Consider the following 27353-nt stretch of genomic DNA (forward strand, 5'->3'; position numbering starts at 1 on the left):
CTCATGTTATTTCTGGCGGTTTTTACTAGGCTTAATATTTTATGCTTGCAAATTGCTATTCAATATATAGAAATCTCTGCTGAATGAGGCTCTTATTAAAACACGAAAGACTACCTCGCCAAAATACAGCATTCACTGTTGCTTTAATTTAAACTTGACTTCACAGGAAATGTGTTCAGTGGAACATTTTTGGCCTGTTTTAATAATGTGCAAATACATTAAATACAAACATTTGTTTTATATTTAGGACAAAATACTTGTTGAATAATTATTTTTTATTCATGCTTTCATAATGACACTTTGAGGCTAGCACTATCAACAATGCCGAACACAACCTTTAAAAGACTATCAGGAAATTAAGATTAAGGGATTAATTTATATTCCAATTGACATAAAATAAATTACTGGTTGATATTTATAATCCCAAATGACATCTCATAACTAAAGCCCACTGCAAGATTTTGTGTTACAGTTTATAAGCCTGAGGTTACAAAGGATGTGTTGGTAGGAAATACCTGAAAGTTAAAGCTCTAATAGTCACCATCTAACTCAGTGACTTCACTTTTAATGAAGAAGAAAATATCAACTTAATCACAAAGTAACTAATCTCATTTTCATAAATATATGGTGTGTCATTGTAAATGATAGGCTGTGTTGCTTAAATATTCAAACATCAATTACTGAATATAACTGATGATACATATCAATTTATATGTATTATCATCACATTTGAATAAGATCAATTTAAAAAGACATTCAATTCATTAAACAACAATATTAGTATATGAAAAATTAGAAAGGAAATTACACAAACGGTAAGCAATTGAAATATTTGATTGATAATACACTCTTACAAATAAAGGTTCTTTATTGGCATTAATGGTTCCATAAAGAACCTTTGACATCCATGGAACATTTCCATTGCACAAAAGGCTCTTTATATCAGAAAAAGGTTCTTTAGATTTTTCAAATGTTCTTTGAAAAAACCAAGAAAATATGGTTCTTTTAAGAACTGTTCACTGAACCCAGAATGATTTTTCTATGGCATTACTGTGATAAACCCCTTTTTGGAACCTTTATTTTTAAGAGTGTAAACAACAAGATGCAGTATGGCTGGTTCGACTGAACTGGAAACTCCTGAAAATAAAACTTGTTCTGAGAGTGTTCAAAGAGTGTTCTGAGCACGATGTTACAACTCACATTCTCTAACCTTACACAAATAAAACACTGAAAGCTTCTAACACAGCCAATACAGCTATACAGCCCTGTACTGTTTCAGGTGACGTTACACTATTCTGCCCAATTAATGCCAACTTTCTTTATAACCTGCCTTGACACTTTTCACTAGATGTATAATGTTAGTTAAAAATTAAAATAGTATGACACGCGAATATACTCCGTGTTAAACAACTTTTTACCAATTGAAATTTTCTGTATTATTACATCGTTAGGTCTCACAGTGACACTTGAATTTCCACATGCAGTAACTGCATCTATTTGTAAAGAGAGTTTTAAAGCCTAATGGATTCCCTCTCCTTTGACCCCATTAAAGGTTTACACATGATAACAATGACCTAAAATTACATAATCTATTAAATATCTATTTCTCATCAAGAATGGCCAACAGCTCAAAAGCTTTATAATACGTCCAACAATTTGACTGATAGAAGTGAAGCCCTTTCAAATGGCTCAAGCCTAGATTAGCCGTTCATTTCCAACATTCAGCTCGACAAAATATATAACAACAGTACAACTTTGTGTTTCTCAAAAGCTGTAAAAGCAGAAAAAAAGGGAAGGCAGTCTCTTGGTGAGGGGAAGGTCAATGGGGCTTGTTTGAAGGGAAGTAAGGTTAGTTGAGCGCAGTGGATGAGAGAGACATTTAGGGCTCTGATGGCATGGGAAAGTCTGGTGAAGGTGGTGGGGATTGTGATCTAGAAGCTTCTACATCTATTGCAGGTGATCTCTGGTCTGGGAGGCAGGGAGGAGACACTGGAACACAGGTTTAAGTTCACTCACGGTAGAATACATATTCGGTGTAGTTGGCCCAGATTTTGTCGTCAGTCTGCTCATGAGCGAAGGCGCAAGTCCCTGTGGAGTTGCAGGCCACCATGTGGAAGCCGGCGTCGGCTAACCTGTCAAAAGCCTGCTCCAGGAAAGTAAACTTTAGGTAATAGCGTGATGTGTAGCGCTCTGGGGGGCGGTCAGGGTCGCGGCTCTCATTCAACGTTTCCCCAAAAACTTCCTTGGCAAGAGAAGTCTTCCCGCACACCATAATCCGAGCCACTCGGCGAAACTTGGCGTCTGTTTGACTGTCACGGCCGAGGGTGTAGGAGCCCCGGTAGCCAATGGTGATGAATCCGGAGCACTTGCCGTCACCTGCAGCCGAGGCCAGGCCGGAACATGCGGCCACCCCCAGCGAGGCCAGGTTTCGGGCAATGTCGGTGCTAGGTGAGGACTCCTCGGGGTCGCTCTGGCAGCCCTCGTCGCCCAGAGAGTTCTGCTTACTTATCTTTGGTGCCAGCTGTTTAACAAGTTCAGGGAGGTTGAAGAATTCTGCCTCTCGCTGCAGCCGTCCTCGCTCTGGGAAATGGTCTGGAAGGACAAGCTGCTGGTCCCGCATATAGTCCAGAATGTAACGAAACAGGAAGCCATCTCTGTCAACGAAAAAACGACCCTTGGTGTCACGAGCCAGGCTCTTAGTGCTCTTCTGGCTAAACATTTGCCACAGGAGGGAGTCTGGCACACTTGTTAAAGTTGAGTAGCGGGTTATATACACCTGACCCCCAACGTTCAGTTCAATAATTTCTGGAAAGGCCAGTTCCTCTGCAGGAATGCCAGTGGCATTGTCAGGTAATGCCATATTTCAGAATACAACACTTGGTAAAGGATTTAAAAAGTCTGTTCACCTGGAACAAAAATTCACACTGTGTAGATAAATGAAGATGTAGCTGAGTATAGGCTACTGTAAGGTCAGAGATATCCCAGTGAGCTGACAATACGTCTCCAGTTCACTATCACAGTTGCAAAACACAATTTAAGCATAATAATCCTTCAGAAAATTACTTCAAAATTCAAATCTATGTGAATTAGCGTACATGGCTCAGAAAAGCTCGTCGATGTCAAACACTGCCAAATGAGAGAAAAACAGATTCTGCATAGAGTTTTCAGATTATGTCCCTTTCATTTATCCATGCCCATAATCGAAGGCTCACAAACGTCCAATTCACAAACACCTACCGTAAGGCATACAGAACAGCAGTTAAAAATGCCATCTAAATGGCTGATTTTGCGTACATGTCCATGGAAGAAAGAGATGTAAATAATAAAGCGTTATGATGATCCATTTCTCACAGGCTGAGTAAAACGGTGCTCCGCTCGCTCATTCTCGCTCTGTGCGCACTGCAACTGAACCATAATATTCCCTCGTTAGCCACGCCCCTATATTGCGACGTCTTCTACTCTAACCCCGCCTCCGCGGTTGTGGCGTCATATTATACTTGAGACATGAGATGAAAATTCTTGTTGCTTTACCAAAAGTCTACTTAATTGTAATTTCTTACACTTTATTATCTCTTAAACGTATCAGTGCAAGGAATATAGCATTTCATAAAACCTCATTTACTTTGTGCTTTATTAAGCATGTCATTATTTATGCATCTCGATGTTAGTTTCTATAGCCTATGTTTATTTTTATCACTTATTAATAAAAATATGATTTTTGATTATTAATCATATTATTTCTCTACTAATAACATTATTATTGTTGTTGTTACTAACATTATTAATCAGTTGATCTACTGTTTTTAAGTGTTTTTTTTTTTATTATTATTCACATTAGTAAGTGTCATACATTTTCAATAGGCTAATAAAAAAAAAAAAAAATTGTAAACCACATTCAGATTAAGTCTAGAAAGTCCCAATAAAATACAACTAAATTGGTTTGCCACACAATATTAAAATACAATGAAACACTGACATCTAGTGTATAAAAAGCTCTGACCAGATTCAGAATCACAATTTAAAAGAGCTTTATTGGCAAGTACACACACACACACACACACACACACACACACACACACACAGAGAGCGAGAGAGAGAGAGAGAGGGAGAGATGGAGGGATGTTGGGTTTCCATGTTATGTGGGGATTTTCCATATACATAAAGGTTTTTATAGCCTACTCTGTACAAACTGTATATTCTATCCCCATACCCTAAACCTACCCATCACAGAAAACTTTCTGCATTTTAAAATTTAAATAAATAAACACTTAGTATATATGTTATTAGCTGTTTTCCTCATGGAGACCAAAAGATGTCTCCACAAGGTCAAAAATGACTGGTTTTACTATTTTTGTGGGGATGTATGGTCCATATAACCACACACAGGAAATTGTATTTGGTAATTAATACTTCTAATACTCAGCTACTTCTAATCAGCTATACATAGAACAATTAAAATAATGGCAAGACATAGCCAAATCAAACTGTACTGTCCTTTAAAACATATTTACTCAACATTAATAATTTATTAAAACAATCAGGTTGGATCTTTCGAAAAGAAAAGGAACCAGTTTGAATTGTTTAAGTATGGGGTTGATGATCTAATTGCATAAAATTATGTTTTCTTCTAAAAAAGTATTTAACTCAAAGCTCACAAATATGAGTATTTGTACACACTAGGAGTCAAATTCCTATACACAATCTTATTACAAATATCTTCAGCAACATGGACTGTTAAAATGCTAACTATTTCATTTTGTGTTAAATGAATTTGCCACATTGCAAAGAAAACATGAAAATGAAATCAAACATAGATATAGCCTCGCTTCACCCTGCAGAAATGAGAAGCTCTGGCTTTAATTAATTGCTCTCAGAGTTCAGTGTCAGCATTTTTCCATTCTTTTGTATCTCTCTATACAGCAAAGTGTTCATGGTAAGCCACTGAAGCTTGAAACTAACCTTGAACAGACTCTTTTGTTCCACTGAATGAAAGCAAGTTACAAGGGCATTTGTGATTTATTTTCTATTTTATCAGAAATGCTGAGGTGACATTGCAGTGTGTGCCATGCAGGTGAAAAAAATGGATTCCATTCTTCTGCTATTGACATCTTTTTCTGTAAAATGAGAAAAATTAGACTAATAAACTTGTGCTAAAAGGATAAAATGATTTTTGAATTAGCAGTCAACAAGGACAATTGACACAGATGATGGCCAGTGAAAACAAATGCAGAGACTGAAGCTGTGAAAGTGGAAAGCTGAGACTTGTGCTATATGCTTTTAATCTATTTGCATTAATAAATGTGACAAAACAAGCATTTCTATCTGGATGTTAGAATAGTTTATTTCAGTGTAGTGCTGCAGTATAACTAGTTGTGATTGCTGTTCTTTCTTTTGCTTCGTCATATTGGGTTATTGTAGTAGGGGATTGAAGCACTGTTACCCTATGAAATAGTGATTGCAATCACTAATCACATTTACAGAGGGGAAAAATGGGATGTATGATTTTGGACTGAACGATGTGTTTGAAAGTAAAGGGATTATTTTGCCATAGCAGAGTGGCTTCTGTGAAAAATGTAGATGCTATGTTTAGAGACAGACACAAGTAAGGCACAACAAAAGACATGCTGGAGGAGCTGTTAATAAAGTTTATAAAGTAAATGGGTTAAAGCTATAATGTTTAATCAGATAAACAACATTTTGCTTGATTATTTTTAATTTTGGTTGGATTATTCAATATCATGATATTGTGGTTCCTATTAAAATAGATATAGAAAGTTCTCTGTAGATGCTCAGGTGACCAGATTTGTGAAAAAGAGATATTTCCTATTGGTCAAAAATCTCACTTGTTTTTATTTATGAATAATAATAATAATAAAAACAATTATTACTGTTATTATAAAACGATGAGATATTTGGGACATTGTTTCTAAGCTGACTTTTAGGACACATGTTCGGGAATTGACCCTTCGCAAAGAATGATCTCAGAGTATTAGAAAATATAATTTAAATGACACATGCTGCAAAAGTGAAATAGTTATCTTTATTTTTGTTACGTTTTGTTCCCCTTCCTCACACTCCAGTCCAGTCGGTGGCGATAATACAGTTGAGTCGAGTTGAAGGCGTCGACCAGCAGAGGCGGGGTGTGACGTCACGCGCGTAACGTCTAGGATCAGCTATGGCCGAGAGGTAGTGGCGACTCACACTTTACTGGTAATATTGACATCGGGTAGCAGATATCTGAACGATACACCACTCTTCATTTATTGAGTTCTGCTGCATTTCATATACAATCTACTGAAAAAAAACATGCCTAATATCAAAATATTTAGCGGCAGCTCCCACCAGGATCTTTCTCAGAAAATCGCGGACCGCCTCGGACTCGAATTAGGCAAAGTGGTGACGAAAAAGTTTAGCAACCAAGAGACGTGGTGAGTTATTCTTGTATACTATCTGGTTATATGTTACTTTATCATGTTGAAGTGCCGTTACTCGCTTGCTGCTGGGAGTTGTAGTTCAGATGGAGACCGCCAAACGGTCCACGTGGGTTTCAGAAGAATCCCAGAATACTGTGCGTCTACATGGCGATGTCTATTTGCTTCAGCCTCAACGTACATTTTGTAACTAATATTGTCATTAAATGTCATTTAATTGCTAAACATATAATGGGCATAACTCTTAGTATCGTTTGAGCTTATGCACCTGAGACCAAGATCTTTCGCTCATTAAGCTGGTTTGAAAAAGCTAACTTACTGAAATGCTACTTAAACTTATAGTTCTTATTATTCAAATATATATAATTATCATTATTCATAATTCAAATTTAAACTGCCAGAAGCCCATTAGGCTCAATGAAGCTGCCATTCTAACTGCATACCAACCACCCAGAATACCCTAGCAACCGCAAAGCAACATCCCACCAACCACATAGCAACACCCTAGCAACCAGCTTATTTATCTATCTATCTATCTATCTGGCTTTTAAAACTACTAGACTGAAACTTAAACTATTTCAAACTGAAAACCTTCAAGCTTTTAAAACTTCCTCAAACTTTCTGGTTAGGTTTTTTCAAGCCATGTTAAAGTTTGTCTACAAACTTTTTTTATCTAGTTCTCTGATTGCTTTGCTTATGTTCCCCATGTGGTCAATTTAATTACATTTACCATGATGATAGTCTTGTGGCTGTGGGTAACTTAAATGTTGTCACATGGCTGCAATTTGCATTTATTTGTTTATTAGGAGAATAATTCTTCGCCTGCTTTCTGACTCCACGGGCATCGTATTAAAATGTGAAATGTCCCTGAACGTGCTGCCCTGTGGATACATTCACTGCTTATCGGTTTTCAATGAGAACACTGATAAAGAATATTTTATTTCATAGCATGCCTTCATGCTTCCCTGTACTTTTACTAAACAAGTAGTATGGTAATACAGTAGTTTAGGTGTAAGACGTTACTCATTTTATTTACACGTTATTCCAAGGTCACATGATATTATCAAAGTATCTTGTCCATTTAAAAAAAAGGCAATGTAGATCATGACGTACTGCTGTTTGTATTGACACCAGACTTTTTTGTTGCTGCGTAAACTCTGTTATACAAATGTTATGTAAGGGAAGTTTATTTGATGTACCAAGTGGGACATCTAAAACAAGTGTAATGTTTTACAGAATACATGCAACAGTTGATTTGGGTCAAGCCTGACCTGTTCCCAATGTCCCTAATGTCTCTGTGTATTATGCAGTGTGGAGATTGGAGAGAGTGTCCGCGGGGAAGATGTGTACATAGTCCAGAGTGGCTGTGGAGAAATTAATGATAATCTTATGGAACTTCTGATTATGATAAATGCCTGCAAAATAGCATCGGCCTGCCGAGTCACAGCGGTCATCCCGTGCTTCCCTTACGCCCGGCAGGATAAGAAGGATAAGGTGGGGTGAAGTTTAAATGCCATTATTTGGGATGAAATCTGTGCCATTGTATTTCTGTGAATGTTAAAGGAAGAACATTTGTATGCATGCTTGTAGAATGTTTTGTACATTGTTGGAAAGTGTTGCAAAAAGATGTTTGATCTTCTTGTTTTCTGCAGAGTCGGGCACCCATTTCTGCCAAGCTGGTGGCAAACATGCTGTCAGTCTCTGGTGCTGACCACATCATAACCATGGATCTGCATGCATCTCAAATACAGGTAGGGGACTGAAAATGATTTTGTGATTAATAATAAATACAAATATTGCATGTGTTTTAGACATAATATGTGCTGATTATAGTTAATATGACTTCCTAGATTTTTGGGGGGATTTTGGTGTAGATTGTAGAGTGAGAATAATGGGACAAAAAGGTTGTCCGTTTTTGACATTCTACTAACTATAAGAAACTTTGTAGCCAGGGACTAAAACTTCTTGCCACACCTGCCAATAGCCGATGGCTTAAGAACATTTTACCAGAAATATTTTTTTACCAGCCATGAAACTGTTTTTGCAAAAACAGCCAGTTATGACACCAAAATTTTAGATACCAGTGAAAATTCACAATTCTCTATTGCAATTTTGATACCACAGCTAAAACTACAAGCCTAAATAATATACATTTAAAACATTATTAAATAACAGTAATGATAACACAGAGAGGCGCATTTCAGATCGCTCGTGAATTGATTTCTTTTTTCGTGTCTACTTGCACTTGAATGGACACATACACACAACATGTATTCTCGTAAACACAGTTGGTTATGTCTCAAGAGAAAGAAAACAAGAGATCATTATTTTGGGTCCATGTATTTGGTCTAAAAGTGACAGCAGCCTATAAATACTTGTCTATATGTCATTAAAAGCATAGTTCACCCAAAAATGAAAATTCTATCATCATCCTTCACTCATCCTCAGGTTGTTCCAAACCAGTATAAATTTCTTTGTTCTGTTGAAAACAAAGGAAGATATTTGGAAGAAAGTTTGTAATGTGACCGCTTTAGGTCACCATTGACTTCCATAGTATATTTTTCCTACTATGGAAGTCAATGGTGGCTCAAAGCAGCCTGTATATTTCTTCTTACTATCTTCCTTTGCGTTCAGCAGTACAAAGACATTTATACAGGTTTGGAACAACCTGAGGGCTAGTAAATGATTACAAAATTTTCATTTAATTCATCAACTATCCCTTTAAGGTTTTTCAAACTACCAAACACAGCTTTAACAAAGATTAATCTATATTAAATTTATATAGTGAACTTAGTGTTATTTTACATTTAATTATAACATTTCTGTACCTGAAATGTATACAACAGTTAGACCTTACTTTATTTGCAAATTTGTCAGGCTATATTGTATTTATCTATGCATTTAATTTTTGTAATTGTTCTTATTGTTTTTACTTGCCTTTTAATAATGTTTTAAAGTCCCTGTGAACCGGAAGTAGCAAACGACTTTTCTCCAGTGGTGTGACGTATTTCCAAGTAAAACATTGATTGAATAGAGGGCAGGGTTTCACTTTAGCACTCCTCTTCTCCATCTTTCGCTCATAGCAGACTAACTTATGGAGGGGAGTGGTTTAAGTGTTTTCCAGACCGGAAGTAACTTTTCAGATTTTGGCATGGCAAACAATTTTTTCTGTGTAATAACTTGCACAGATTAATTGTTCACCACAAGACTAGTAATATGCACTAACAAAGTAATCAGGGTCAATTTTGATTTCATGCTGACTTCAACCTTAGTTGGCTAGTAGTTTTTGCTGTGGTATTGGAGTACTTAAAGAGTGCTTTAAGTAATAAATGGAAAGCAAAGTTATCCCCACCCCCAGAATATTTTTTTTCTTGCTGATCCAAAAAATGATCCGATCTGTGACTCAAAAAAAAAAAAAAAAAAAACGCAATCTGATCCGAACCGTGAGTTTTGTGATCCGTTGAACCACTAGTTCAAGCGCAAGGAGACGCGAAAGAGAGCTCAATTCAGCATGAATCAAACGAGAGTCGCAGCACAGATCAGCATGGTGTATGCCATGCCACCAAGCTGTCTTATTCGTTTTGTTAATAAACGTTATCTTTAATATGTTTTAAAGCGAGTTTATATTTGTTTCATATTTTTTTGGGGGGGGGTTCCACAGTGTTTGCTAATTTGTTTAAGTCATTTGTAATTTTATATTAAGTCTATAGTATGTGTATTCGATATGTTTAATATAAGCATTTTTTACTGTTTTATAGATATGTTTTTCATTGCCGCTAATTCAAAAGCAAAAGTAAAATGCACAGGCATTCATAAGCGATTTAAAAGCGAAGTGGAAAAGAGGGAAACTCCATTATACCCCCATTTACATTTCTTCTTTTTTTTTAGGGTTTTTTCGACATTCCAGTGGACAATTTATATGCAGAGCCAGCCGTTTTGAAATGGATTAAAGAAAATATCCCAGAATGGAAGAACTGCACTATTGTATCACCAGATGCTGGAGGAGCCAAGAGGTCTGTTGGCTGTCTGATTTTACCACCTGTTTAGTTATGCCCTAGCATGTGTAACTGCTGACTGAGCTGTTTTTCAATTGACAGGGTGACCTCCATTGCAGACAGGCTAAATGTTGACTTTGCCCTTATTCACAAAGAAAGGAAAAAGGCAAATGAGGTGGACCGCATGGTTCTGGTTGGAGATGTGAAAGATCGGGTGGCCATATTGGTCGATGATATGGCAGACACCTGCGGTACCGTCTGCCATGCTGCCGATAAGTAAGAAACTAAAACAAATACTAACATGTGCTATTTGTATAGCATATGCTTTTTAGAATGCTTCACTGCTCAGAATTTAAAAACCTGGAGTGAAAACCAGTAAAAATATATTATTTAAAACTTTAAATATGAAATGAGTAAAAAAAAAGTTTAGTATGTATCGCGTCATTCAGTTGTTTTGTTCTTGAATAATTTAAGAGTTTAATTGAGTGAATTGGTCCCCTCCCCCTCTCTGTATTTAGGTTAATATCAGCTGGTGCAGTTAAAGTATATGCCATCCTGACCCATGGCATCTTCTCTGGACCGGCCATTTCACGCATCAACAACGCTTGTTTTGAGGCAGTAGTTGTGACCAATACCATTCCACAGGAGGAGAAGATGAAACATTGCCCCAAAATACAGGTTTGTCATGCCAGAAATGTTTGATTCAATTCAAAACTGAATTCAGTCCCTGCTTAATGAGTGACGATGAAGGAAAGAACTAAACATTCAAATTTCTGTTTACACTTGGCTTCCAAGGATTATAAAAAGAAGAGATTTGAGGTAAAACTATTTAAAACTAGCCGCATAGCACAACTTCCTTCCCTTCACAGCAGTGCACATTTGTTCCTCCCTAAAAGCCAAAACTTAACATTAGAATCAGCACAATCTGCGATTGTTGTAAAATGCAGACTCTGCTGTTACTAAATTGCGGGATGTGTTTGATAATAAAAAGAGTTATTAAAAGCACAACAATCCACACGAGACGTTGTTTCCAACTTCAAAGTGGCTCTCTGTGTGTGCGCTCTGAAACAGACTGCAACTATACAAGCAAATTATACTTCGTCTGCACTTCTAAAAGATCAAATACACACAAAACTGTCAAAATTATCAGCTTGGAGAGTAGTCACTTAACAGAGTTTGTCTTAAATGGGCGTAAATAGTTGGGAGAAAATGTGTATTAGCATATTAGATTTGAATTTGGTCTTAAAGTAGCAGCAGTCTAATAATAAACCTGCTGACGATTGCACCATTAATGTGAATTTATCAACAAAAGGCAAAGAGAATTACTCCCAGCTCTTGAATAAGTATTTGATAAGTATAAATCTATCAATTTATACAGTGAAAACTATACAGTGTTGTTTTACATTTGATTACATTACTAGAGCTGGCTTATATTATTGTGGAAGTTCTAAAGAACGCTCCGTGCATATAGTCCATTGTGACATTTAAATTTGCATTTGTCATTAGAATAATTTATAATTCTGTTGTTTACAAAGAGAGTTCCATTGTCACATGATTCTTCAGAAATGCTGATTTGCTGCTCAAGAAACATTCACTATTTATTATTATCAATGTTAAAATGCAGTTTTTGCTGCTTAACATTTTTGTGGAAACAATGAAACAATTCAGACATTTGTGGTAAGATTTAAAAAAAGAGAAAAATAAAAACTTTAATTTGTCATACATTAAAGTAATGAAAAGTGAATGAAGAGTGAAGACATTAAAAATGTTACAAAATATTTCTATTTAATAAATGCTTCGATAAATGTAATATATTTATATACATATAATATAATTTTAAATAAATGCTGTTCATTGAACTTTTTATTTTTCAAAGAAAACTGAAAAATAAAACGTATCACCATTTCCACAAAAATATGAAGCAGCACAACTGTTTTCAACGTTGATAATAATCAGAAATGTTTCTTGAGCAGCAAATCATTATTAGAAAGATTTTTGAAGGATCTGCTTTGATCACAGGAATACATTACATTTTATAATATATTAAAATAGAAAACTTTTTTTTTTTATTAAGAATATTTCACAATGTTGCTGTTTTTACTGTATTTTTGATCAAAAAAATAAATACAGCCCTGGTGAGCAGAAGAGATGTATTAAAAAAATAATAATAATAATTGTTTCCAAACTTTTCGCAGGTACTTTAATAATAAGTCTATTAAATATATATTATATATATTGTATAACTTATTAATTATTATGATTATTAAATGTTGCTTTTTTATTTTTACAGAACAATAGTATATATTACTACAATATTTTAATTTGATAAAATATATATTTAAAAAACAAAAATAGAAGTGCCGGAGGCATGGCTTGGGTGCTCGGTCACATTTTCCTGCTTTTTTATCTCTAGCTGATCACATGCCTGATAAATATATACATATATATAAATATGTGTGTGTGTGTGTGTGTCTGTTAACGTTGATAATAATAAATGTTTCTTGAGCAGCAAATCAGCATTTCTGAAGAATCGTGACACTGAAACTTTTTTTTTGTGTGTGTGTATTTCCATCGCAGGTTTGGTCATAAATTTCATGTAAGGTGGAATTAATGGTCTTAAGTCTTAAATTTAATTTGTTCATATCTGTAGACACCCTGTTATCAGATTTTACAATAGTTCCTTTAGCTGCTGCCTTTAACACACTGGATCCTTCACTGGAAACCGAAAGTAACTCACTTCTGCTAAACGTTTACTCTTTGAATTCTTGCACCTGGGAACAATATAAGTCGACACCATTATGACTAAAGGTTTGCTGAGGAATATTTCCTACTAAAGCAAAACAGTATTTGGCTCTGGTAAGCGTATCCATAGCAGTCTGGTGGGAGTGGCTTTGGATGGCAATTATTATAAACAAGAAAAAAAAAGTCTCAGTGGTGTCTTATGTTCTTCTCGAAACTTTTCAAAATACATTTGGGATGGTATGATACAGATGTTCTTTCTTTAATATGCCTCCATGCGGCTGTAACGGATACATGTCAAGTTTGTTGCTCGCTGATCTCTGCAGGTTATCGACATTTCCATGATCCTCGCCGAGGCCATCCGCAGGACCCACAACGGCGAGTCCGTGTCGTACCTCTTCAGCCATGTTCCGTTGTAACCTCTCCAGCGTCTACTCCATGACTGCGTTCCTCTTACCCAAAGAGATCTGACCTGAGGGAATGTATTTCCATAGTTGAAGACTTCAGCAAGACTTCACAAGTTCTTTTCTGAAAATTAAACATGGGATGTTGAGCTTCTGTTTTCACAGTCTGTTCTACTTAAAAATCGCTGTTACAATCTGTGACTGTGAAAGTTAGACGTTAGGTTAATCGAGACAAGAGCTAGTCACAACCTAATTTATTTATTTGCATCAATTTGTATTCATTTCAGTGCTTTGGGAAAAAGTAAAGTCACATTATTGAATAAGTGGTCGAGAGAAGACTTTGACAGCCTTCTTGAAATGGACATGATCACGATATTTTGAAATTCAAGATTTTGTTCACTAGATAAAGGCGATTTTTAGCTTGTTCCTCTTGCAGGCTGGAGCTCAACAGTAGTCTTAAAGAATTTGCAGTTTTATTTCATTTCCTGATTTTGTTTCACAAGGATGTTTTTTTAAATAACTCTTTATATGAACATTTCCATGAATAAAAAACAATCTTATTGGTTACATGATGCCATTTTGATTAACCCTTAGATTTTTGTGTTGCGTGTTGATTTTTTTGATATCTGTAATTGAATTGTTTATCATATTTCAGAATACCAGGCTAAATTTTTAATTTACATATGTGCTGTGGAGACATGTTCACATTCATAACACATTTGCTGTGGTACACTTTAGATTAAATACTTTGAATGTATTCTGCTAAGAATACATAGTTTTAAATTATATGCAAGCAAACATTGCTTTTTGCTAATGTTTAATAATTATATTAAATATTAAAAATGGAATGCGCACAGATTACAGGAAGTAAAACAACGTTAATCAGAGCATTAAAAATAAACCTAAGGTGGTGTACAAGGTTTACAAGAAACTGCGGTCAAGCCAGCCGCAGTTTGAAAATACACGGTCAAGCCAGCCGCCAAAAAAAAAAGTGTGTGCGCCTATTACTATAAATACGGTAATTTCAGGAACAGCAGAGAGAGAACGCGCTTTCAGAGCGCTCGAGTTGTCCATATCTATCTATCTATCTATCTATCTATCTATCTATCTATCTATCTATCTATCTATCTATCTATCTATCTATCTTTATTCAGTCTAATATATAAAACATCTTTCTTTCTTTTTTCTTTCTTTCTTTCTTTCTTTCTTTCTTTCTTTCTTTCTTTCTTTCTTTCTTTCTAATATATCTCTCTTTTTTCTTTCGATTATATATCCATCTCTTTCTTTTTTCTTTCTAATGTTTCTTTCTCTTACTATATCTTTCTTTTTTCTAATATATCTATTTCTTTTTTCTTTGTAATGTCTATCTTTCTAATATTTCTATCTCTCTGTTGTTATTTTCATATATATATATATATATATACATAATGACAATTACTCTTGAATTAAATTGTGTTACTGTCTGTCTTACTGCATAAGGATTACTGTCTGATTAGGCCTATAAAGACCTCATTTTGAATAAGTAGAAAATACCAATGGTCTGTTTCTATAGGGGACGTCCCATACAGTATGCATACCTCAGAAATATCGCTTTTACTGCAGCATTTTGGAGATATGCCACATTATTCGACTTCAAAGGCCTATAAACACCTCATTTCAAATAAGCAGAAAAAACAAATGGTCTGTTTCTATAGGGGACGTCCCATAGAGTATGCATACCCAATATGAGTACATTTTACTGCAGCATTTTGGAGATATGCCACATTATTCGACTTCAAAGGCCTATAAACACCTCATTTCAAATAAGTAGAAAAAACTAATGGTTTGTTTCTATAGGGGACATCCCATAGAGTATGCATACCTCATATGAGTACATTTTACTGCAGCATTTTGGAGATATGCCACATTATTTGACTTCAAAGGCCTATAAAGACTCAATTTCAAATAAGTAGAAAAAAGTAATGGTCAGTTTCTATAGGGGACGTCCCATAGAGTATGCATACCTCATATGAGTACATTTTACTGCAGCATTTTGGAGATATGCCACATTATTCGACTTCAAAGGCCTATAAACACCTCATTTCAAATAAGTAGAAAAAACTAATGGTTTGTTTCTATAGGGGACATCCCATAGAGTATGCATACCTCATATGAGTACATTTTACTGCAGCATTTTGGAGATATGCCACATTATTTTACTTTGGAGGCCTATAAAGACTTCATTTCAAATAAGCAGAAAAAAATAATGGTCTGTTTCTATAGGGGGCATCCCATAGAGTATGCATACCGCATATCTATCCTTTTTACTGCAGCATTATGGAGATATTCCACTTCAAAGGCCTATAAACACCTCATTTCAAATAAGTAGAAAAAACAAATGGTCTGTTTCTATAGGGGACGTCCCATAGAGTATGCATACCCCATATGAGTACATTTTACTGCAGCATTTCGGAGATATGCCACATTATTTGACTTTGGAGGCCTATAAAGACCTCATTTTTAATAAGTAGAGAAAAAGAAAGGTAAATTTCTATAGCGGACGTCCCATAGAGTATGCATACATCATATGAGTACATTTTACTGCAGCATTTTGGAGATATGCCACATTATTCAAATTCAAAGGCATATAAACACTTAATTTCAGATAAGTAGAAAAAAAGAATGGTCTGTTTCTATAGGGGACGTCCCATAGAGTATGCATACCTCATATCTATCCTTTTTACTGCAGCATTATGGAGATATTCCACTTCAAAGGCCTATAAACACCTCATTTCAAATAAGTAGAATAAAACAATGGTCTATTTCTATAGGGGACGTCCCCTAGAGTATGCATGCCTCATATCTATCCTTTTTACTGCAGCATTATGGAGATATTCCACTCCAAAGGCCTATAAACACCTCATTTCAAATAAGTACAAAAAACAAATGGTCTGTTTCTATAGGGGACGTCCCATAGAGTATGCATACCTCATATCTATCCTTTTTACTGCAGCATTATGGAGATATTCCACTTCAAAGGCCTATAAACACCTCATTTCAAATAAGTAGAAAAAACAAATGGTCTGTTTCTATAGGGGACGTCCCATAGAGTATGCATACCTCATATGAGTACATTTTACTGCAGAATTTTGGAGATATGCCACATTATTCAACATCAGGGGCCTATAAACACCTCATTTCAAATAAGTAGAAACAAATAATGGTTTGTTTCTATAGGGGACGTCCCATAGAGTATGCATACCTCATATGAGTACATTTTGCTGCAGCATTTTGGAGATATGCCACATTATTCAACTTCAAAGGCCTATAAACACCTCATTTCAAATAAGTAGAAAAAAACAATGAACTGTTTCTATAGGGGACATCCCATAGAGTATGCATACCTCATATGAGTACATTTTACTGCAGAATTTCGGAGATATGCCACATTATTCGACTTCAAAGGCCTATAAACATCTCATTTCAAATAAGTAGAAAAAACAAATGGCCTGTTTCTATAGGGGACGTCCCATAGAGTATGCATACCCCATATGAGTACATTTTACTGCAGCATTTTGGAGATATGCCACATTATTCGACTTCAAAGGCCTATAAACACCTCATTTCAAATAAGAAGAAAAACTAATAGTTTGTTTCTATAGGGGGCGTCCCATAGAGTATGCATACCTCATATGAGTACATTTTACTGCAGCATTTTGGAGATATGCCACATTATTCAACATCAGGGGCCTATAAACACCTCATTTCAAATAAGTAGAAAAAACTAATTGTTTGTTTCTATAGGGGACATCCCATAGAGTATGCATACCCCATATCAGTATATTTTACTGCAGCATTTCGGAGATATGCCACATTATTTTAATTCAGAGGCCTATAAACACCTCATTTCAAATAAGTAGAAAAAACTAATGGTCTATTTCTATAGGGGACGTCCCATAGAGTATGCATACCTCATATCTATCCTTTTTACTGCAGCATTATGGAGATATTCCACTTCAAAGGCCTATAAACACCTCATTTCAAATAAGTAGAAAAAACTAATGGTCTGTTTCTATAGGGGACGTCCCATAGAGTATGCATACCTCATATCTATCCTTTTTACTGCAGCATTATGGAGATATTCCACTTCAAAGGCCTATAAACACCTCATTTCAAATAAGTACAAAAAACGAATGGTTTGTTTCTATAGGGGACGTCCCATAGAGTATGCATACCTCATATGAGTACATTTTACTGCAGAATTTCGGAGATATGCCACATTATTCGACTTCAAAGGCCTATAAACATCTCATTTCAAATAAGTAGAAAAAACAAATGGTCTGTTTCTATAGGGGACGTCCCATAGAGTATGCATACCCCATATGAGTACATTTTACTGCAGCATTTTGGAGATATGCCACATTATTCGACTTCAAAGGCCTATAAACACCTCATTTCAAATAAGTAGAAAAACTAATAGTTTGTTTCTATAGGGGACATCCCATAGAGTATGCATACCTCATATGAGTACATTTTACTGCAGCATTTTGGAGATGTGCCACGTTATTTGACTTTGGAGGCCTATAAAGACTTCATTTCAAATAAGTAGAAAAAAATAATGGTCTGTTTCTATAGGGGGCGTCCCATAGAGTATGCATACCTCATATGAGTACATTTTACTGCAGCATTTTGGAGATATGCCACATTATTCAACTTCAAAGGCCTATAAACACCTCATTTCAAATAAGTACAAAAAACAAATGGTCTGTTTCTATAGGGGACGTCCCATAGAGTATGCATACCTCATATGAGTACATTTTACTGCAGCATTTTGGAGATATGCCACATTATTCGACTTCAAAGGCCTATAAACACCTCATTTCAAATAAGTAGAAAAAACTAATGGTTTGTTTCTATAGGGGACATCCCATAGAGTATGCATACCTCATATGAGTACATTTTACTGCAGCATTTTGGAGATATGCCACATTATTTTACTTTGGAGGCCTATAAAGACTTCATTTCAAATAAGTAGAAAAAAATAATGGTCTGTTTCTATAGGGGGCATCCCATAGAGTATGCATACCGCATATCTATCCTTTTTACTGCAGCATTATGGAGATATTCCACTTCAAAGGCCTATAAACACCTCATTTCAAATAAGTAGAAAAAACAAATGGTCTGTTTCTATAGGGGACGTCCCATAGAGTATGCATACCCCATATGAGTACATTTTACTGCAGCATTTCGGAGATATGCCACATTATTTGACTTTGGAGGCCTATAAAGACCTCATTTCAAATAAGTAGAAAAAAAGAAAGGTACATTTCTATAGGGGACGTCCCCTAGAGTATGCATGCCTCATATCTATCCTTTTTACTGCAGCATTATGGAGATATTCCACTCAAAAGGCCTATAAACACCTCATTTCAAATAAGTACAAAAAACAAATGGTCTGTTTCTATAGGGGACGTCCCATAGAGTATGCATACCTCATATCTATCCTTTTTACTGCAGCATTATGGAGATATTCCACTTCAAAGGCCTATAAACACCTCATTTCAAATAAGTAGAAAAAACAAATGGTCTGTTTCTATAGGGGACGTCCCATAGAGTATGCATACCTCATATGAGTACATTTTACTGCAGCATTTTGGAGATATGCCACATTATTCGACTTCAAATGCCTATAAACACCTCATTTCAAATAAGTAGAAAAAAACAATGAACTGTTTCTATAGGGGATGTCCCATAGAGTATGCATACCTCATATGAGTACATTTTACTGCAGCATTTTGGAGATATGCCACATTATTCAACTTCAAAGGCCTATAAACACCTCATTTCAAATAAGTAGAAAAAAACAATGAACTGTTTCTATAGGGGACATCCCATAGAGTATGCATACCTCATATGAGTACATTTTACTGCAGAATTTCGGAGATATGCCACATTATTCGACTTCAAAGGTCTATAAACACCTAATTTCAAATAAGCAGAAAAAACAAATGGTCTGTTTCTATAGGGGACGTCCCATAGAAATTGACCCCTAGAGTATGCATACCTCATATGAGTCAATTTTACTGTAGAATCTTGGAGATATTTCACATAATTTGACTTCACAGGTCTATAAAGACCTCATTTCAAATAAGTAGAAAAACTAATGGTCTGTTTCTATAGGAGACGTCCCATAGAGTTTACACTCCTCCTATGAGTACATTTTACTGTAGCATCTTGGAGATATTTCACATTATTTGACTTCAAAGGCCTATAAACAACTCATTTCAAATAAGTAGAAAAAACTAATGTTCAGTTTCCATAGGAGACATCCCATAGTGTATGCATACCTCATATGAGTCAATTTTACTGTAGAATCTTGGAGATATTTCACATAATTTGACTTTAAATGCCTATGAACACCTCATTTCAAATAAGTAGAAAAAAACAATGGTCTGTTTCTATAGGGGATGTCCCATACAGTATGCATATCTATCCTTTTTACTGCAGCATTTTGGAGATATGCCACATTATTTGACATCCTGTCGAGGCAGGGGCTGATGCCTGGGGAGTGAAGACTGCAGCATTTGAAGAGTGAAAATGCTGGAGTGAAGACTGCAGCATGGTGGTGGAGGTCCTGTGGGAGCACTCTGTTTGCATCTCGAGAGATAACAAACTGTACATTGTTTTACTCCCTCACGTATCCGGCCCCTCTGGGATTGGATGCAATGGTACAGACATGGCAGAGGCTGCGACTGTACATAAGTGGAATGTGTTCTCTGCATGTTGTAGAGGTTGTATGTTGGTTATCTCCTTCCACCTTGAAGGTATATGTGGCAGCCATCTCAGCTTACCATACTCCTCTGGATGGTACATCAGTGGGGAGACACCCATAGGTAACTCGCTTCCTTTGTGGCACTTTGAGGATAAGACCTAAGGTACATCAGAGGGTGCTGACTTGGGATTTGGCCATAGTCTTAGAAGGCCTATCTCTTTCTCCATTTGAGCCCATTGAAGAGGTTCCTGAGAAGTTCCTCACTCTCAAAACTCTGTTCTCCTCGCTATTTTGTCTCCAGAATTGGAGACCTTCAAGCTCTGTTGGTCTCTCCCTCCTGCCTGGACTTTGCTCCAGGCATGGTTAAAGCCTTCTTGTTTCCTTGGGAAGGTTATGTTCCTAAGGTTCCCACTAATGTGGCAGGCCCTATTATGCTGCAGGCCTCCTGTCCTCCTCCTTTCCAGGATTCAGACCAGGAGAAACTTAATTTTCTCTGTCCTTTCAGAGCTTTAGATGCTTCCATTCACAGAGCTGCCCTGTGGTGTGAATCTGAACTCTTTGTGTGTTTCGGGTCCCCTTGAAGAGGCCAACCTGCATCTAAACAAACTTTAAGTAAGTGGATAGTCGAGGCTATCTCATTTGCTTACAAGTTGGCTGGCCAACCGTCACCTCTTATGATCAGAGCCCACTCTACTCGGAGTATGGCTGCCTCTAAGGATTTGCTTTTTGGAGTCTCTCTTCAAGAAGTGTGTGATGCGGCAGGTTGTTCCTCGCCGCAAACGTTTGTCAGGTTTTATAACCTGGACCTGACCTTGACCCTGGGGTCACGATTTCACACAGACAGGCACTTGGTTTCACGGCGGCGTGGGTATATCGTTCCCAAAGTGCTTGACGCAGCACAATGTAAGGACTAAGGATGAACCAGACAAATTAATCATTTAGATGATTATTTCAAAACATAATTCCAGAAACCAAAAAGAATCTAATTTTCGGCTCCAGTCCATCTACAGAACCACCCCTGCTTGGTACTTTTATGGCACCCATGCTTCCTGACTGAAGGAGAGGAGACAAACCTTTAAGTCATTTGTAGAAACTAAATGGTCACCAGAAAATAAAGAATCTTTGATCTCCAGATCAAAAGAGACAGAGACTATGCAGGCCTGTTTCTCTGAGTGACCTAACTTTACAGAAAAACACACAGAGACTGTTTCTACAACTAAAAAAGCATTGAATTGTTCCAAACAATTTGTACCAAACATCTTTCAACTGCATACATTTTATATCATGTCTAAACATGCTACATGTAAGCTGTTATGCTTTAGAACACCCACAATTCATGAAAGTGTGATAACTTTTGAATGATTGATTGAAAGCATGTCTGGTCTGGTTTGAAATTAATTTAAATCTCAAATGTATGTTTAAATCATGGCTTGAATGAAATCTGTGTAAAATGTATCATATTCCATTTAATAGAAATCATGTCTAAATGGTGCTCTCTGGCAAAGCCGGTGATTCCAGAGACCGATAACGATAGATAAGGGTTATTTTGCCGCCTTCTAATGACTTTTGTCGCCTCAACTTTAATTCCAGCCACAACAAGAGACTTAATTTCATTTGCTAGCACGCTCAAACGTGATTGGTTTTTACCTAACCACAATCCGGACCTGAAAAGATTCTGCAACAAATCATCGACTCTGAAAAACCCTTCTCTCCATTTGAAGTCAACAAGCAAGTACTACCAGATTCTAACACTTAACTGGTGCATTAAATTAATGATTCATAGTTCGTTCAGGTCAGGTCTTTTAAAGTGCATATTTTGCTAAAAATCATGCTCATCATTTCATTCTCTCTCAAAACTCTTTCTCTCATGTCCTTTCTTTCTGCAACGTGTATGAATGTTTGCGTGTTTTTGCGTGTTTGTGTTAGATTAGTTTGTGTTAGAATAAATAAAGTCTCTTGTAGATTTTAAAAGAAAGTGTCTTGTATTATGTGCTCGAAAAAGTAATGTCTTAAACTGTCAATCTTAAAGTTACTGCACTCTGATTAGAGTTTTTACGATAGTGGATATTAATATCCGCTACAAGAGCTTATTACGGCCTGAGCAGATGAACGCTATATGATTCAGTTGCTCGGCTGTAAACTAAATGACTCTTTATAATTCACTATAAATCAATTATTTAATTCGAGCTGAATTCATTCCTAAAATGAGTTCCCTTGAAAGGAAACATCTCAGGTTACGTATGTAACCATGGTTCCCTGAGAGTAGTTATAGTTTCCTGGTCATGACGTCATGATCCCACTGGACTGATTTCACATGTGCTTCACAACGCAATCATGCAGAGGCATTCACAAAGCATTTGATGCAGCATCTTGTTCCCTCTCAGGGAACCAAGGTTACATACGTAACCTGAGACGTTTCTTTAGGTCCCCTACAAGAGCTGACTATGTTTTTTTTTAATACTTATAAGGACTTCATAATGTCCTTGAAAAATTGCATATTTCTCCCAAACACCACAGTTAGATTGCTACATATGAAGTGCGTATATAATGTGGGATGACCCCTACAGGAATATACCATCCATTTTTTTCGACTGATAGGAAACAGGGATTGGCTGGGCATTAATGCCTGACACACCTCCACTGAAACTGACCATTAGTTTTTCTGTTACTTATTAGAAATGGGGACTTTATAGGCATCTGAAGTAGTAAAATGTGATATATCTCCAAAATGCTGCAGTAGAATGGTTTCGTATGAGTTGTGCATATAGTATGGGACGTCCATTATAAGAACTTGCCAATACTTTTTTCTACTTATTAGAAAAGAGGACTTTATTGGCATCTGAAGTAGTAAAATGTGACATGCGTATCTCCAAAATGCTGCAGTAAAATGTTTTCATATGTGGTGTGTGTATATGGTACGGGATGTCCCCTATAAGAACTGGCCATTCGTTTTTTCTACTTATTAGAAATGAGGTTTTTATAGGTGAATAAAGTAGAATAAAGATGTGTGTCTCCAAAACGCTGCAGTAAAATGGTTTCATGTGTGTTGTGCATATAGTAAGGCACATCCCTTATGAGAACTGGGCATTATTTTTTCAACTTATGAGAAATGAGGACTTTATATGCATTTGAAGTAGTAAAATGTGACATATCTCCAAAACGCTGCAGTAAGATGTTTTCATATGTGGTGTGTATTTGGGATATCTCCTATAGAAAGTGACCTTTATATTTTTCTACTTATTAGAAATGAGGACTTTATAGGCCTCTGAAGTCGATTAATGTGACATTTCTCTAAAATGCTGCAGTAAAATGGTTCCATATGAGGTATGCATATTGTATGGAACATCCCCTTTAGAAACGAACTGTATAGGGAACCCAAAAACGGAATCCGACGGCCTGGGCGAAGGTTAACGCATGTATGTCTTTTCAGTGCCCCTGTGAAGTTCACTTAATTTCACTTGTTTAATCTGACTCCGATTTCAAATGATTATTAGTCTTAGGTTGTGTTTCCAATAAGAAATTAATCATTGGTTATGTATTAACTTAGATATTTGATTATTCTGGGTATCCTTTCAATTCTTCGTTCATCAAGGACCCAATGCCACACAGAGGTACTCTTCCCGGCTTTTGCGGTAAACTCACAAACATAAACTCGCCAGTCTGATCTTCGTCAGAGGGTGTAATAAGTTAGCTAAACCTTTAGTCAGTTGCCTACTGCTTACTCGAACAAAAGTGTATTTTAATTTAGCCACTTCCATACACCTTACTAAATCAGTGGTAAACTGAAATCAAAAGGTCTTCAGATGAAGTGCCTACTGCTCCTTCATTAATGCGTCTTCAGTTTGTTCTACCCTGGACACAGATTTACGGTAACATTAGCCTCCCATAATTTACTGCTAATAATGATATCAGGAGAATCCAGAGTAAATCAAATATAACCTTTTATGGTAACACTTTATAATAACTGCACGCTATGAATCATTAGTTAAGCATTAGTAAACGATTAATTCATCACTTATAAAGCATTAAAAGACATTAGTAAGCCATTTTATAAATACAGATATAAATGCTTTATTTTTGATTTATAAGCATATCGATAATGAGTTTAATAATTGTATTTATACATTATAAATAACCAATTTATCATTTCTAAATTAAGTATAACATTATTTACAAATCAGTTATTCAGAAGTTGTCAGTGATTCATAAAATCATTTATTAAGTGTAAGTAAATGATTAATAAAATATTTAAACATTCATTTATACATCTTATTATTTAGACATATAATAATAGTTACTTAGTATGTTAATAAATGCTTTATTAACACATATTCCTATTGCAATTCATGATTAATTCAGATAATTATAAAATATTTAGAAGTGTTTAGTTAACAATTTTTGTGAGCTCATCTAAAGTGAGGACTATTTATGCTTTGTAAAGCTTTTATAAATGAGATTTAAAGGTTCAGTGATCTTCTGCAGTGCTGTTCTCTCATGTTTTAAAGTTAGTAGTGAGGTAGTTTTGAATAAAGCATTTATTAACACACTGAGTAACTAATACTATATGTCTGAATATTGAGATGCATAAATGTACATTTAAATATTTTATTAATCATTTACTGACACTAGACGTGTGAGGACAGTTTAGGGCAAGGCGTTGTCCTATGCTATTTCTTTTTTTTTTTTTACACAAGAGTTTTATTGCTTTATTGCAGGGTGCTTGATCTCAGTTTTTGTCTAAAACTGAAAATCAAGTCTTACAGAACCAATAGTTTTTTTCTAAATATTAGAAATGAGGTTTTTATAGGTGTATAAAATAGAACAATAACAAATAATAGATGTGAGGTATGCATACGTCCCTATAAAAGAAGACCATTGTTTTTTCCTATATATTTGAAAGTAGGTGTTTAAAGGACTCTGAAGTCAAATAATATGGCATATTTCCAAAATTCTGCAGTAAAAACAGTTTCATTTGAGGTATGCATGCTGTATGGGATGCCCCTTATAGAAACAGACCTTTGTTTTTTTCTACTTATTTTAAATGAGGTGTTTATAGGCCTTAGATTCTACAGTAAAATTGACTCATATGAGGTATGCATACTCTATGGGACGCCCCCTATAGAAACAGACTCTTCGTTTTTTCTACTTATTTGAAATGAGGTCTTTAAAGGCCTCCAAAGTCATATAATGTGGCATATCTCCAAAATGCTGCAGTAAAATGTACTCATATGAGGTATGCATACTGTATATGATGTCTCCTATAGAAACTGACCATTAGTTTTTTCTACTTATTTGAAATGAGGTGTTTATAGGCCTTTGAAGTCGAATAATGTGGCATATCTCCAAAATGCTGCAGTAAAATGTACTGATATGAGGTATGCATACTCTATGGGACGCCCCTATAGAAACTGACCATTATTTTTTTCTACTTATTTGAAATGGAGTCTTTATAGGCCTCCAAAGTCAAATAATGTGGCATATAGCCAAAATGCTGCAGTAAAAGGTGCTCATATGAGGTCTGCATACTCTCTGGGACGCCCCTATAGAAACTGACCATTATTTTTTTCTACTTATTTGAAATGGAGTCTTTATAGGCCTCCAAAGTCAAATAATGTGGCATATCTCCAAAATGCTGCAGTAAAATGTAATCATATGGGGTATGCATACTCTATGGGATGTCCCCTATAGAAACAAACCATTAGTTTTTTCTACTTATTTGAAATGAGGTGTTTATAGGCCTTTGAAGTCGAATAATGTGGCTTATCTCCAAAATGCTGCAGTAAAATGTAATCATATGAGGTATGCATACTCTATGGGACGCCCCCTATAGAAACTGACCATTATTTTTTTCTACTTATTTGAAATGGAGTCTTTATAGGCCTCCAAAGTCAAATAATGTGGCATATCTCCAAAATGCTGCAGTAAAATGTACTCATATGGGGTATGCATACTCTATGGGATGTCCCCTATAGAAACAAACCATTAGTTTTTTCTACTTATTTGAAATGAGGTGTTTATAGGCCTTTGAAGTCGAATAATGTGGCATATCTCCGAAATGCTGCAGTAAAATGTACTCATATGAGGTATGCATACTCTATGGGACGCCCCCTATAGAAACTGACCATTATTTTTTTCTACTTATTTGAAATGGAGTCTTTATAGGCCTCCAAAGTCAAATAATGTGGCATATCTCCAAAATGCTGCAGTAAAATGTAATCATATGGGGTATGCATACTCTATGGGATGTCCCCTATAGAAACAAACCATTAGTTTTTTCTACTTATTTGAAATGAGGTGTTTATAGGCCTTTGAAGTCTAATAATGTGGCTTATCTCCAAAATGCTGCAGTAAAATGTAATCATATGAGGTATGCATACTCTATGGGACGCCCCCTATAGAAACTGACCATTATTTTTTTCTACTTATTTGAAATGGAGTCTTTATAGGCCTCCAAAGTCAAATAATGTGGCATATCTCCAAAATGCTGCAGTAAAATGTACTCATATGGGGTATGCATACTCTATGGGATGTCCCCTATAGAAACAAACCATTAGTTTTTTCTACTTATTTGAAATGAGGTGTTTATAGGCCTTTGAAGTCGAATAATGTGGCATATCTCCGAAATGCTGCAGTAAAATGTACTCATATGAGGTATGCATACTCTATGGGACGTCCCCTATAGAAACAGTTCATTGTTTTTTTCTACTTATTTGAAATGAGGTGTTTATAGGCCTTTGAAGTCGAATAATGTGGCATATCTCCGAAATGCTGCAGTAAAATGTACTCACATGGGGTGTGCATACTCTATGGGACGTCCCCTATAGAAACAGATCATTTGTTTTTTCTACTTATTTGAAATGAGGTGTTTATAGGCCTTTGAAGTCGAATAATGTGGCATATCTCCAAAATGCTGCAGTAAAATGTACTCATATGAGGTATGCATACTCTATGGGACGCCCCCTATAGAAACTGACCATTATTTTTTTCTACTTATTTGAAATGGAGTCTTTATAGGCCTCCAAAGTCAAATAAT

General features: G+C 35.9%; 2 protein-coding genes across 3 annotated transcripts; one reads left to right on the plus strand and one right to left on the minus strand.

The window, feature by feature from the left end:
* Nucleotides 1-253: 253 nt before the first annotated feature.
* On the minus strand, nt 254-3368 carry kctd12b (potassium channel tetramerisation domain containing 12b). Its single transcript, XM_067382625.1, has one exon. It carries the CDS (start codon nt 2858-2860, stop codon nt 2009-2011), a length of 852 nt encoding a protein of 283 aa, XP_067238726.1. The 5' UTR covers nt 2861-3368; the 3' UTR covers nt 254-2008.
* A 2769-nt stretch (nt 3369-6137) lies between these two features.
* Nucleotides 6138-14178, plus strand: prps1b (phosphoribosyl pyrophosphate synthetase 1B). 2 transcript variants are annotated; one of them, XM_067391091.1, is made up of 8 exons: nt 6152-6210; nt 6330-6428; nt 7742-7925; nt 8084-8182; nt 10320-10444; nt 10529-10702; nt 10945-11104; nt 13492-14178. In XM_067391091.1, the coding sequence occupies exons 3-8, from the start codon at nt 7821-7823 to the stop codon at nt 13582-13584; spliced, it is 756 nt and encodes a 251-aa protein (XP_067247192.1). In that variant the 5' UTR covers nt 6152-6210; nt 6330-6428; nt 7742-7820; the 3' UTR covers nt 13585-14178. The 2 variants fall into 2 exon arrangements, with proteins under 2 accessions (XP_067247186.1, XP_067247192.1); XM_067391085.1 differs by having other exon boundaries at nt 6138-6428.
* Nucleotides 14179-27353: the final 13175 nt, after the last annotated feature.

This window comes from Chanodichthys erythropterus, chromosome 1 (genome assembly GCF_024489055.1).
Source record: "Chanodichthys erythropterus isolate Z2021 chromosome 1, ASM2448905v1, whole genome shotgun sequence".
In the NCBI taxonomy this organism is placed as follows: Eukaryota; Metazoa; Chordata; class Actinopteri; order Cypriniformes; family Xenocyprididae; genus Chanodichthys; species Chanodichthys erythropterus.

Excerpts from the sequence above, each read along its gene's own strand:
- kctd12b (XM_067382625.1), bottom strand. The coding sequence starts at position 2,860 with ATGGCATTACCTGACAATGCCACTGGCATTCCTGCAGAGGAACTGGCC.
- prps1b (XM_067391085.1), top strand. The coding sequence starts at position 6,307 with ATGCCTAATATCAAAATATTTAGCGGCAGCTCCCACCAGGATCTTTCT. Across the intron at positions 8,183-10,319 it reads TGCATGCATCTCAAATACAG|GGTTTTTTCGACATTCCAGT; the intron begins GTAGGGGACTGA and ends CTTTTTTTTTAG. Across the intron at positions 11,105-13,491 it reads AACATTGCCCCAAAATACAG|GTTATCGACATTTCCATGAT; the intron begins GTTTGTCATGCC and ends TGATCTCTGCAG.